Source organism: Thalassophryne amazonica, chromosome 20 (genome assembly GCF_902500255.1).
Source record: "Thalassophryne amazonica chromosome 20, fThaAma1.1, whole genome shotgun sequence".
NCBI lineage: Eukaryota > Metazoa > Chordata > Actinopteri > Batrachoidiformes > Batrachoididae > Thalassophryne > Thalassophryne amazonica.
Genome location: NC_047122.1, coordinates 62,486,425 through 62,500,398, shown reverse-complemented (window position 1 = coordinate 62,500,398; position 13,974 = coordinate 62,486,425). Strand labels below are relative to the sequence as shown.

Here is a 13,974-nt window from a genome sequence, read left to right as displayed (position 1 = left end):
GTAAACATAATGAGGTTTTGTTGCATCTTTCAGTACGTTTAAACATACAAATGCAAAAACGAATATCAAGGTGATACAGCTGAAAAATACCCACTCTTGCAATTTTCTGGTCTCTAGTTCCAAAGAAAGTTTGTTGCATGTGTTACTAAAGTATGAAAATACTAATATACAGAAAATAATTAAATCTTAACATGGACATTTAGACAATCAGGAAAAACTGCCAGGTTTCCTGTTTTTTTTTTTTGTTTTTTTTTTATGAAATACAATTCTATTTTATTTAGTTTTTTTATATTATTGATAGGATTAAAGTTATTGTCTGTAGAAATTGATGTGAACTACAGAATGTGCAGCACATCCAGGTCACTGAATGATGCACATTCTGGATGCACTGAATGATGCAAATTAGAGTTATTTATTGATTGATTGATTTTAATTTGTATAAAATGTAAGCATGCATAAAATAACACCAAATGTATTAACTAAACACATAAATGCATAAAATACAGGGTAACACAAAAGATGCACAAAGAAAAAAAAATATATATGCTTGTTTCCATTGTGGCAACATACATTCATACATACAGTGGCTTGCAAAAGTATTCAGCTCCTTGATATTTCACACATTTTAATTTGTTTATGGCATTTCAAATGCAAAAAGTAAATCAGGCTTCTCAATATAAAAATTTCTAAAACTGTCTTCCTTAGACTCAAAGCAAATCTCTACAACTTGATATGAATTAAGTTGAAGTTGAAGGTTTACAAAAATAATGGAACAATTTCAATTTTCAATTTATTTTCATTTATATAGCACCAAATCACAACAGAGTTGCCTCAAAGCGCTTCACACAAGTAAGGTCTAACCTTACTAACCCCCAGAGCAACAGTGGTAAGGAAAAACTACCTCTGAGGAAGAAACCTCAAGCAGACCAGACTCAAAAGGGTGACCCTCTGCTTGGGCCATAATACAGAAGAATTCACAAAACGAATATACAGAAAATGCTGTTGGTGCACAGGACAGGAGGGTCTCCAGCACAAATACCACACCCATCTCTGGATGGAGCTGCACCTTAAACAGAAAAAAAACTAATAAAATGAAATTTAAGAGATTAATTGAGAACATATCCTTTGAAAAATACGTATATATGAAAACAGATCCCAGTTTTGCCTATCAGGTCTTCAAGCAAATGTTTAATGAAGCATACAAAAAATCATTTCCAATCATTAAATTATCTGGTGATATGTCCAGAAAGCAAAACCCATGGTTTTCTAAGGGGCTACAAAATCCTTATTCAGAAAAAATAAGTTGTATAAAAAATATTTATCATCTCCTTCACCTTTAAATTTATCAACTTATACAATCTATAAAAACAAATACACTACTCTTGTTAGGGTTGCAAAGAAGAAATACTTCAGTGACAATTTTCAAAAATCAAACAATATTAAAGGGACCTGGAAAATAATGAATTACTTAAAAAGAAAACATGTTTATCAAAATAAACAACTTGATTACATTAAAGGTTCATTTCCTTCTATGGTTGAATTTGAACCCACAAATTCCAATAAGGTTTGTGAAATAATTGCTGGTCTGCGTTCATCTGCAGCTGGCCATGATGGAATAAGTACATCTGTTGTTAAATCTGTTATATGTGAAATTTCTGAGCCACTTACACATATTCTTTGTCTTTGAAATTGGGCATAGTACCTTCTGATTTCAAGATCGCTAAAATCATACCTCTGTTTACAAAAGGTGACTCTGCATCTTTTTCAAATTATTGCCCTATCTCAGTCTTGCCATGTGTTTCAAAGATCTTGGAGAAACTTGTTTATAAGAGAATAAATAATTATTTGCTTAAGAACTCAATTTTATATAATTATCAATATGGTTTTCGGAAAAATCATTCAACTTATATGGCTTTGATTGAATTATTGGATAGAATTCATTTAGCTTTGGAAAATAATGAGTTTGGTATTGGTGTGTTTTTAGATCTTTCAAAGGCATTTGATAAGGTAAATTGTGAAATTTTGCTTTCAGAGTTATACAAATATGGATTTAAGGCAACTGCATACACATGGCTTAGTAATTATTTATCTGAAAGAAAACAGTATGTTTCTCTGCCCCTGGACTCGGATATCAATTGTATAAAGTGTGGAGTACCTCAAGGTTCAATTTTGGGACCATTATTGTTCATAATATATGACTTTGCATCTGTTTCTATTACTACATTCCCTTTGTTGTTCGCTGATGATACTACTCTTTTTATTTCCAGCAAAGATATTGATAGTTTGGTCAGTACTTTAAATGATGATCTTTGTAATTATTCAACTTGGTTCAAAGCCAATAGATTATCATTAAATATAAAAAAGTCAAATTTTATGTTATTTGCTGGCAATAAAAATGTAATCATGGTGTAATGAAAATTTGCAATGATAATGAAATAATATCAAGGGTCTCATCTACAACCCCTGGCAAAAATTATGGACTCACCAGCCTCTGAGGATGTTCATTCAGTTGTTTAATTTTGTAGAAAAAAAGCAGATCACAGACATGACACAAAACTAAAGTCATTTCAAATGGCAACTTTCTGGCTTTAAGAAACACTATAAGAAATCAAGAAAAAAAGATTGTGGCAGTCAGTAACGGTTACTTTTTTAGACCAAGCAGAGGAAAAAAATATGGAATCACTCAATTCTGAGGAAAAAATTATGGAATCACCCTGTAAATTTTCATCCCCAAAACTAACACCTGCATCATATCAGATCTGCTCGTTAGTCTGCATCTAAAAAGGAGTGAACACACCTTAGAGAGCTGTTGCACCAAGTGGACTGACATGAATCATGGCTCCAACACGAGAGATGTCAATTGAAACAAAGGAGAGGATTATCAAACTCTTAAAAGAGAGTAAATCATCACGCAATGTTGCAAAAGATGGTTGTTCACAGTCAGCTGTGTCTAAACTCTGGACCAAATACAAACAACATGGGAAGGTTGTTAAAGGCAAACATACTGGTAGATCAAGGAAGACATCAAAGCGTCAAGACAGAAAACTTAATATGTCTCAAAAATCGAAAAATGCACAACAAAACAAATGAGGAACGAATGGGAGGAAACTGGAGTCAACGTCTGTGACCGAACTGTAAGAAACCGCCTAAAGGAAATGGGATTTACATACAGAAAAGCTAAACAAAAGCCATCATTAACACCTAAACAGAAAAAAAAAACAAGGTTACAATGGGCTAAGGAAAAGCATTCGTGGACTGTGGATGACTGGATGAAAGTCATATTCAGTGATGAATCTCGAATCTGCATTGGGCAAGGTGATGATGCTGGAACTTTTGTTTGGTGCCATTCCAATGAGATTTATAATGATGACTGCCTGAAGAGAACATGTAAATTTCCACAGTCATTGATGATATGGGGCTGCATGTCAGGTAAAGGCACTGGGGAGATGGGTGTCATTACATCATCAATAAATGCACAAGTTTACGTTGATATTTTGGACAATTGAAAGGATGTTTGGGGATGTTTCAAGATGATAATGCATCTTGCCATAGAGCAAAAACTGCGAAAACATTCCTTGTAAAAAGACACATAGGGTCAATGTCAACGAGCAGATCTGATTTGATGCAGGTGTTAGTTTTGGGGATGAAAATTTACAGGGTGATTCCATAATTTTTTCCTCAGAATTGAGTGATTCCATATTTTTTCCTCTGCTTGGTCTAAAAAAGTAACCGTTACTGACTGCCACAATCTTTTTTTCTTGATTTCTTATAGTGTTTCTTAAAGCCAGAAAGTTGCCATTTGAAATGACTTTAGTTTTGTGTCATGTCTGTGATCTGCTTTTTTTCTACAAAATTAAACAACTGAATGAACATCCTCTGAGGCCGGTGATTCCATAATTTTTGCCAGGGGTTGTATATGTTTTTTTGGGTGTGTGGATAGATGAGAAACTGTCTTGGAGAGAACATATTGATCATGTTGTAAAAAAAATAACCAAGTCAATAGGAATCATAACCAAAATAAGATATTTAATACAGATAAATGTCTCTTAACATTATATTATAGTTTAGTTCATCCATATTTAAGTTATTGTAATATTGTATGGGGAAGTACCTTTGCAACCTATATAAACAAAATATTTCTTCTACAAAAAAAATTGTTCGAATTGCTACGGGCACGATAAGAGGGTTTCCTCACTCTTCTCCTTCTTTTTCACTCAGTTTTTGAGAACTGTCTACTAAACACAGATTTACCATACAGTGCCATACTGTTTATATTTCTTCATAACTGATGTAAATAGAATTCAAGACATATTCAGTGACTTGGAAATGTTCATGTATCCATCCCCTGACTTCTCTGAAGAAAACTGGCAAATAAACTAATTATCTACAGGTATTATACCAAAGGGGCTGATTACTTGTGCAACCCATCATCTTGGCTTTTATATTTTTTATTATTTTATATCAAGTTGTAGAGATTTACTTTCAGTTTGAGTCTAAGGAAGATCATTTTAGAATTTTTATATTGAGAAGCCTGATTTACGTTTTGTATTTGAAATGCCATAAACAAATTAAAATGTGTGAAATACCAAGGGACTGAATACTTTTGCAATCCACTGTACATAAAACCTATAACACTTTATAAAACTATATATATTGTAATTTTTTTTTTTTAACAACAGATTGTCAGACGATCCCTAACCTGTCCTGTTGACTCCTCCTCTTTTTCCCGGGTTAGTGAGTCGCCATACGGTCTTGGGTTCGTTCTGTCACGTTTTGCTCGAAAAACGTTAAGGATTCTTCTCTCATCGAGCGACAGCAGGACGTTGCCGAACGAGTTTGGGTAATTCAACAAGATGAATATTTCTGATTCCGTATGTGCTGGAGTTCGGTGGGACATGAAGCTGCTGACTTTATCGTCTCTGTCTTTCAGTCGGGTCGATGTGCTTGAAATGTTTTGCTCTGATGTTTAACCATACGCTTGCACATTGTGCCTCTGATAATCGATAATGCGTTTGTAATGTTGATTTAGCACCGTGCATAACGCAGAATCCAACTTAAACCGATTTGTCAAGCACACGGAAGATCTCCAAGCTTCAAAGGAAACGCCACATTTGCCTTCAGAATAAAAGTCTACGAAAAAAAAAAAAAACACTTATCCATTACAAACCTGATGCATTAAAGAGCCACAAGAACACTCAGTGGAGAGTCGATTTTAAAGTTGAGTTTGCACCATTTTTTTTTTTTTGTGAATTGAATTTATCTTTTGGCCGTTTCTTTGTCTTTATTTCTACCACGTGTAAGTGACTTGATTACTCATTTGTTTGCTTTCCAACCCTGTATTTGCAGGTTGTAATCATGTGAGTACAGGTATCAGATAAGGACTAGAGGTGGGCGATACCGGGAATTTTGGTATTGATCCGATACCAAGTAAATACAGGCCCAGTATCGCTGATATTGATACCGATACTTTTTCATATTTAAGCTTCATAGATCCAAAGGATCCAAAAGACCTAGAATAGAATTTCACCAAACATTGTATGTGACAACAAAATACTTTATTATTACAATCAACTTTTGTTTAAAAAATATCACGCAACACAACTTAAAATCTCCTAAGGCTGACAAACCACAACACAAGGGTGCGCTGCTCCGTGTTGTGTGACACAGCGCAGCTCTTACAGACAGAGAGAGTAGACTTTGATGAATCTGCGTGCGCAGCAGTCAGTGCATGCGGGAGAGGAAAAAAAGCTTGAGTATCGATCTTTTTACATGAGGATCGTTCAGTATCAATACCAGCGTTGGTATTGATATTATCGATATTAGGATCGATCCGCCCATCTCTAATAAGGATTACCTAAGACAAAATCAGTTGCATGCATGAACTTCACCCCTGTCATACATACATACATACCTAGTTCTGTGCAGAAAATGTGAGAAATTATGAGTGCAGTACAGTTACAGTACGTCAATGTATCATGTTGACACACTGGAGGACTGTAAGTACTTCCACACTTGATTTGCACTGATCTAATTTAAACACGTTTCACCCCACTGATGTTAAATGCTTTTACTTTGAAAGCAGTGTAGTGGAACTAAAATGCATTTTGTGCAACTTTGGCGTATTTTAGCTCGTGGTGTCGCCTTAAACCAAGTCTGCAAACCAGAATTGGTGTGTTTGTATATTCTTTTCTTGTTAAGTAGTTCATGACGGAGGAGACGTTACACTGCAGCGTGTTCAGTAATTACTACAACTACTCATAATCAGAGCTCAACTTTCACCCAGGTCGCTGGACTTGGATCTTCCATCTTTATTATTTATATTCAGTCTCGATTGCTGGACATAGATCTTTGATCCGCTTCACTCACCTTTGGTCCTGATCACTGAACTTACATCCTAATCGCTTATCTTTGATTTCGATTGCTGAAATTATGTAGGTCTCCTGTCCTAATCGCTCATCTTTGATCTCAGTTACTGGACTTAGATCTTTGATCTGCTTCGCTCACATTTGGTCCTGATCACTGAACTTACATCGTAACCGCATATGTTTGATTTTGATTGCTGAAATTACGTAGATCTTCCATCATAATCACTCATTTTGGATCCTGATTGCTGGACGTAGATATTTGATCTTCTTTGCTACTCTTTGATCCTGATTGTGCATCTTTGATCCTGACCCTTTTGATCCTGATTGCTGAACTTAGCTCTTTGATCCTGATCACTCTTCTTTGATTCCGTTTGAGTCTGATTGCTTTGACCCTGTAATTAAGATCAAAGATCAACATTAAACATTAAAAGGCAAGGTCGGCCTCTAGATCCACATCCAGATCCAAATTTAATGAGTTCCGTCTTGCTCACCCCTCCAAAAACAAAACAAAAAAATGTTAAATGACCTCAGATACTTTTTCTTACTGAAACATTTTTTTTATGGTAACCTTCCCTCACCCCCACCTTGGATCAAGAGAAAACTGGAGCTGGAGTCTTGTGATCCTCGCGTCCTTCAGGATGGTGACGCCACCTCCACAACAAAGACACCTGCCAAAAATCGACAGGAAAAAAGTAAGTCTTGAGGATTCGTCCCTCATGCAGTCTGTGGTGGAGAACTAGGTTCTTTCTGTCTGCTCACACCAGGGTTCCTGCAGATCTTTTAGATGACATTGAACTTGTTAATCTAAAAATAAGGACTTCAGTGGTCAAAACAAGTTTTATGTTTTAATTTGAAACAACTAAAATGAACAAAAAGGGGAATAACTCTGTCACCCTACATTCATCCAACTGACCAGTCGGACTTTTACACATCCACACTCAAAGCCAATAACAGAATATTTATTTAAAAACAAAATTGTCTGTGTTTAAAAAGCTGATAAGATGATTTTCTTTTTTGTTTTCCATTTCTGAATTTGATACAACAAATATGTCAAATTGTTGTGTGTTTCCACACTTGTAGATCAGCGTGTAATTTTTAAATTATGATGGTAGTCAAGTTTTGTTTTATTTTTATACATACACACACACACACATATATATATATATATATATATATATATGAGGTCTATTAGAAAAGTATCCGACCTTATTATTTTTTTCAAAAACCATATGGATTTGAATCGTGTGATTACATCAGACATGCTTGAACCCTCGTGGGCATGTGATAGTTTTTTCATACCTGTCGGTTACGTCATTCACCTGTGGGCAGTGTTTGAGTGAGGAGTGGCCCACCCTCTCGTCGATGTTTCATTGTTTAGGAATGGCTCAGAGACTGCTGCTTTGTTTGATAAAATTTTTTTCAAAACTGTAAGGCACAACTGAGTGGACACCATTCGATAAATTCAGCTGGTTTTCAGTAAAAATTTTAACGGCTGATGAGAGATTTTGGTCTGGTAGTGTCGCCGTAAGGACGGCCCACGGTGCCTGACGGCGATCTGCGCTTCGAGGCGGCAGCGTCTCGCCGTTTCAAGTTGAAAACTTCCATATTTCAGGCTCTGTTGACGCAGTAAGTCGTCAGAGAACAGAGAACTTTCAGAAGAAGTCGGCATGAGTTTATTCGGACATTCCATTGTTAACGGACATTTTGTAATGAAAGAACGTGCCGGCTGCGTCCCGACGCGCAGACCCGTCCGCACGTCTTTCATTAAAAAAATCTCCTTTAACAGTGGAATATCCGGATAAAATGCTGAAACCGACTTCTTCTGAAACTTCTCTGTTCGCTCACGACGTCCTGGATCAATAGAGCCTGAAATGTGGAGGTTTTAAGCTTGAAACAGGCTGACGACGGCGCCTGAGAGTGCTGCGCGACGTCTCGCACCGTGGGAAGTCCTTAAAGCGACAGTATCACCTCAAAATCTCTCATCAGCCGTTAAAAATTTCACTGAAAACCAGCTTAATTTTTCGAACCGTGTCCACTTCGATGTGTCTCACAGGTTTAGAAAAAATTTTGATCAAACAAAGCGCCAGTCTCTCAGCAACTTCTCAGACAAAGGAATTCCGACGAGGGGCTGGACGACTCCTCCCACAAGGAGTGCTCACAGGCAAATGACGTCACCGACAGGCGTGGAAAAACTCACGCATGTGCACGAGGGTTCAAGCATGTCTGACGTAAAAACATATGAATGAAATCCATATAGTTTTTGAAAAAAAATAAATAAAAAGGACCTATACTTTATTGACAGCCCTCGTGTGTGTGTGTGTGTGTGTGTGTGTGTGTGTGTGTGTGTGTGTGTGTGTATATATATATATATATATATATATATATATATATATATATATATAATATGCACACACACAAAACCACTGTTTTGAATTCTCTTGGCAACTATTATTAGAATAACTATTATTATATATAATTTCATTTCTGTCCAATTTTTTTTTTAATTTTTTTTTAATATTTCAATCACACGCAGAGAAGCGGCAGGTGGACGTTTTTGACTTTGAGGACAGTCAGGATGATGACGGCGACTCCCCAACCAAGATGCCTCCAAAAAGTCCCTGCCTGGACACGAGTAAGGCTTTTTTTTTTAACGTTACACAGCTTTTACATTTGTTTTCTTTTTTTATTAAGATGACATAAGAAGCTGCATAAGAAAAAAATACTGTAATTTGTCACAAACTGGCCTGTTTTCTGAAAATACATGTTCAGAGAGAGAACAAAGAAGTGTCTGCTTCAGCGACATTCATAGAAAATCTTTATTGCAGGTCAGCGTGTTATTTAAGTTTTAGAAGTTAATTTTAGGTTAACAGTAAGAACGTAAAGATTTCCGTATTCGATTTAGTTAATTTATGTACCGAAATGATCTTACTGACCACTAAGGATGGACACCAGAGAAAAAAAAAATCTTTATTTTATTATTATTATTTTTTTTGTGTGTGCTTTTGATGATAACAATAATTAGGTGATATTCTCCAAAAATGTGTTTGTAAAAGTCTTAATACAGTTCAACATTATTTGTTGCTTATTGTTGACGTTAATCGATACAATATTTTACGGGAAACAGGTCTTATTTAGTTCCTTAATACTTTAGATTCAGTATACTTGGATCAAATACAGTTTGCTGAGTGTGTTGTACAGACAGCGTAGCTGATTTAGGGTTTTTTATTTTATTTTTTTATTTTGGCTGCAGAATGTCAAAGCTTTTCTTCATATTGTTTGCTGTAATTAGTTAGTTCACAACTAAGTTGACTGACAAGCTATTTATTTTTTGAACAGCAACAGGTTTCTCACATATTTTGCACATTGCTGTCTTCCAATGGTGGGCACAGCTAACCAAGAAGTTAGCTTCCATAACTGCTAATCCGCTAGCTGAGAAATTAACTTTTATAACGCTAAACTGATAAACCGCAAAAAAATTACAGGAAGTTACAGTTAACTGCTAACTTTTAGTGTTGACTTGATACACTGTTGGTTACTGAATAGCCAGTTTCAAGTTTAAGCACCGCCGAAGCTTCTGAGTAAAATCAAAGGCGATCACAAACCCCAAACTAACAACGAGCCAGAGCTTCTGTCTTTATGCCCCCTGCCCTCTGCCCCAAAGAAGTGTCATTTACTTTCCACATACAACAAAGAGAGGGGGCAGGAGACATGAAACACAAAGTACTTTACACTCGTGGTTTCACTTATAAACAAAACTAATTCCGGACAGTTTATCGACATTAACGGTAACTGTCATTTTTACAAAGTGAAAATATCGCATATAGTAATGTGCTACTTCTGAAGGTTTGAGCGTTAACAAACACATGCGCCAAAAGGCATTTTGGGAAAAATGAGTCTCCTTTCAATCACTGGTTGGTTGGTTTATTTGTAAATGTCTTTTTTTTTCTCATTTGTAAAAAAGGCATTTGCAAAACTGAAAATTGTTTGTGAAGCATGATTCACAATGAATAGCAAGCAATGATTGGTTGCTATTCACACTCCCATCCAGCAGATGGCAGTGTTCTATGCGTTGTGATTGGGGGGGGTGTTACACCTAATCTCGGTGAACTTGAGCACAATTGGCTGGTTGTTTTAATGGGCAAACAAATACAGGAAATAAGTCAAATCACAAACATGAGAAGAGAAATTATTAGAAAGCATTAAACATCTCCTGCCACTCTGGACATCGCAATGATAAAGGTAGCCGGTCTGTAAAACCCTTAACTCACATCTGTTTGTCCAGCTCTCGCATCCTGTGCCGTGTCGAGTCCGAGTGTGGGCGCTTCGCTCATGCTGCTGACTCAGCGGTTTGTAAAGATGCTGGACTGCGCTGCTGATGGTGTTTTGGACCTAAATATTGCCAGCTGGGAGCTCAATATTTCCAAGCGTTGCATCTACAATATCGCCAGGGCTTTGGAGGGGATCAACCTTGTCAAGAAAAAGAACAACAAAGTGGAGTGGCTGTAAGTACAAGTACATAACATCTAAAGTATTATCTATCCATTTTTTTTGTTTCTGCCAAGGAACATTTAACTTTGTCGCCTACTTGGACGTATGTGCACAGGGGCAGACAAACAAATGTTTCCTTAAATCCGGAGTTGGAAGCTCTGCAGGATGAGGAGAAGAAGCTGGATGAGTTGATCGAAGGCTGCATGCAACATATTTATGAGATGTATGGGGACGTTAACATGTGGAAATATCCTTTGCAGTTTTTATTCTAGAAGACGACAGAGTACCGTTTATCTCGCAGAGTCCGTTGTATAAATGCATCTCACTTTGTTTTTTTTCTCCTTGACCTTATGGCTCACATTTGCTTACGTGACTTATGAGGACGTGCAAAACATTCCCAGTTTGAAAGAACAGACTGTGATTGCCATCAAAGCACCTGCAGGGACAAAAGTAGAGGTGGCCCACCCAGAGCAGGTAAAATGTCCAATACGCTGCTGGATCCAGGTCTCTGTCTTGTGGAATTAAACTCTGATTGGTCAATATTCAGACTTTAAGCTTAAACAGAATGGGTACTCTCACTACTTCATTTCTGTTAAATAACTGTTTTATATGCACAGATGACTTGCCATTTTTTTTTTCTTCCTGCATGTACTATTTTCAGAACCTTCAGGTTCGTGTCTGCAGCTTCTTCGGGCCAGTTCATGCCTTTGTCTGCTCGGATATGGATATGGAGAGCTCTACTTCCACCTCCCTTCCTGACGCCCACCTTGTTTTGCCGTCATGTGATTCGTCTTTATCTCGGGTGTCTTCTAAAGGTGAGACCTGAGGGCAGTGCAGCTGTGCTGTACATGAGCATCGCTTTGTGTGGATCAAATGAATAACTTTTTTTTTTATTATTATTTTTTAAATTAATTAATATTCTTGGCAAAATGATGTGCAGCCATTCTCACTCTCAACCTCATGTTATCACGCTCGCCCAGGGAAAGATGGTGATTGGCTGAATTTATGTTTGAATGTGTTTGAACGCACGGCTGCGCGTGTACATCGGTTACGATTGCACCGTTGTGCGGCGCTGCTGTATTTTCTGCGTTGAATCTTGGATTAGTGACAAATGTCCAATAGGCGCATCTTGTAACGTAACCTGCTATCTTTAAATATTGCAAGAACATTTATTTATCACTTGAAATTGGGGAAACGCAAAATATGAATTGAAAAAAGTGCTGCTGTGGATCACAGTGTGGATGTACAGTGTTCACCTCCCCAATCTCATCGCTGCGCTTTTCTTTTCCAGATGACACTGACCGCACTTCGGAAGGTAACACTGCCTCAAAACCGCCGTCGGAGATGTCGGCAAACCTCCCGCCTGTTGTCACCAGCGCCTCCCCGCTTCAGGACCGTGAGAGTGCTCGCTGCGTCGTTTCATCACTTCCGGTCTGTGTTAGAGGGGAGGATGACCTCAGCCTGGTGAAGGATGACAGCACCACCGACGTTTTGTCTTCTGACTTAGAACCGGACTTTCTCTGACCTGCCTCGCCCTGAAATGACACGCAGTTTTAAAGCATTAGTGGAAAATGAAGAACGAAGTGGTGATTGTACTGTGAAGTTATTTTTTTGTTACCCGCATTCTCTTATGTCAGACTTGGTTTGTATATTGTTTGCCAGCGGGTTTAGCATTTCATTGGAGAGGCTAAAGGACGGGTTACACCAGATCCTAGTATTTAGTATTTATGACCACGTGGCTTCCTTTGCCGTGTGGCGGAAATTTTCCGAATACGAACAGATTTGCAGCATCTTATTTATTGGACTGTGAAGGCTGATTATGATTCAGCTCAGGTTAGCATTAGCCACAGGTTAGTGTGTCAGTGTATGCTAATGCTAAAGGTGGTTAGCTGTTCTGTTGACATAGTATAGCAGAAACAGCGGTACGCTGCAGATCTGCTTATTTTGAGTCATTTTAACTTGTGACATGTTGAGGAGCTTTTATTGTGGGATCAAATACGCTTCTTGTCAATCTGAGCGTTGCTACGTGACCAACAGCAACGCAACATGTAAGTATCTGGAAAAACCACACGGCTGGTACTTTCCTATACAAGTTGTTTTAAGGAAGATTATTTCTCATTTGGCAAAGCATTAACTTTATTTGCGTTACATTGGGAAAAGGTTGTGTTGGATTGTGTTAAATTAATGCCATTTTTTGTTGTTTCTTCAGCTTGATTTGGTTATAAGTCAGACATTAAAATCATGAATACTGACTGCAGGTTTATTTAATTGCTGTGATCTTTCAGAACACGTGCTGTTTGTAGTTGTATTTATCCCAAAAGTTACCGTGGTTTCCTCTTGCTTTCAGTAGGGTTTATGGTTTTACTAGAAGTGCAAGTTTGAATAATCGTACACCAACTGGCAACTTTCCAAATATTGAGACTTTCACAAACCAGAGTAAGAAAGTCATAATTTATAATAAAAGTACATTTAAAATGGACAGTAGTGAGATGAGGTTTTTAAATGCAGTGATATTGTCTAGTCTTTAGTAAGATAGATTTAGTTTCATTTTGGTGTGGGTCAAGATGAAGTTGCACAGTACTATTTCCCACTTTGCTACTTAATTAAAAAAAAAAAAAAAAATAGGGAAAAGATAACATCCGAACAGGACAATACGTATCAAGGTTCCCCATAACGGTCCAACAACACATTATACAATTCCATAGATCAATACACGAGTGAACCTCAGATGGGTGCAAGGAGCACCACCAGAGCATCAAAGCACCATCTACTGGTCAACAGAGCAATTGCACTGGCCAGACAGGCCAACCTCAGTCAGGTTTGGATCAACTACAAGAAATCTTAAGACTCAATGCCCCACATGTAGTTACTGCAGGACTGAGCTCTACACAGAGTTGGTCAAAATGTAACATAGTGCAGCTTCTTCCATTTCTTCCACACCTGCTAATTAGTAAAAGCTGTATCTGTAATCAGAAACAAACATCTGGTTGACTAGTCAACAACAACCAGTAGAAAACACAGAAGCCATTTAACGATGTCATTGTTGACTTTGCTTCCTCCACCACACTGCCTCCTGCTGATCCCTGTCTGTCGCGTCCTCGCTAATGCTTCTTACTCTGAG

The 13,974-nt window shown here is 37.5% G+C and overlaps 1 protein-coding gene across 1 annotated transcript; it reads left to right on the top strand.

The window, feature by feature from the left end:
• Positions 1 to 4,725: 4,725 nt before the first annotated feature.
• On the top strand, positions 4,726 to 13,105 carry e2f3 (E2F transcription factor 3). Its single transcript, XM_034160596.1, has 8 exons — positions 4,726 to 4,840; positions 6,961 to 7,057; positions 8,899 to 8,997; positions 10,648 to 10,867; positions 10,969 to 11,100; positions 11,213 to 11,327; positions 11,515 to 11,668; positions 12,145 to 13,105. Exons 3-8 carry the CDS (start codon positions 8,967 to 8,969, stop codon positions 12,375 to 12,377), a joined length of 885 nt encoding a protein of 294 aa, XP_034016487.1. The 5' UTR covers positions 4,726 to 4,840; positions 6,961 to 7,057; positions 8,899 to 8,966; the 3' UTR covers positions 12,378 to 13,105.
• Positions 13,106 to 13,974: the final 869 nt, after the last annotated feature.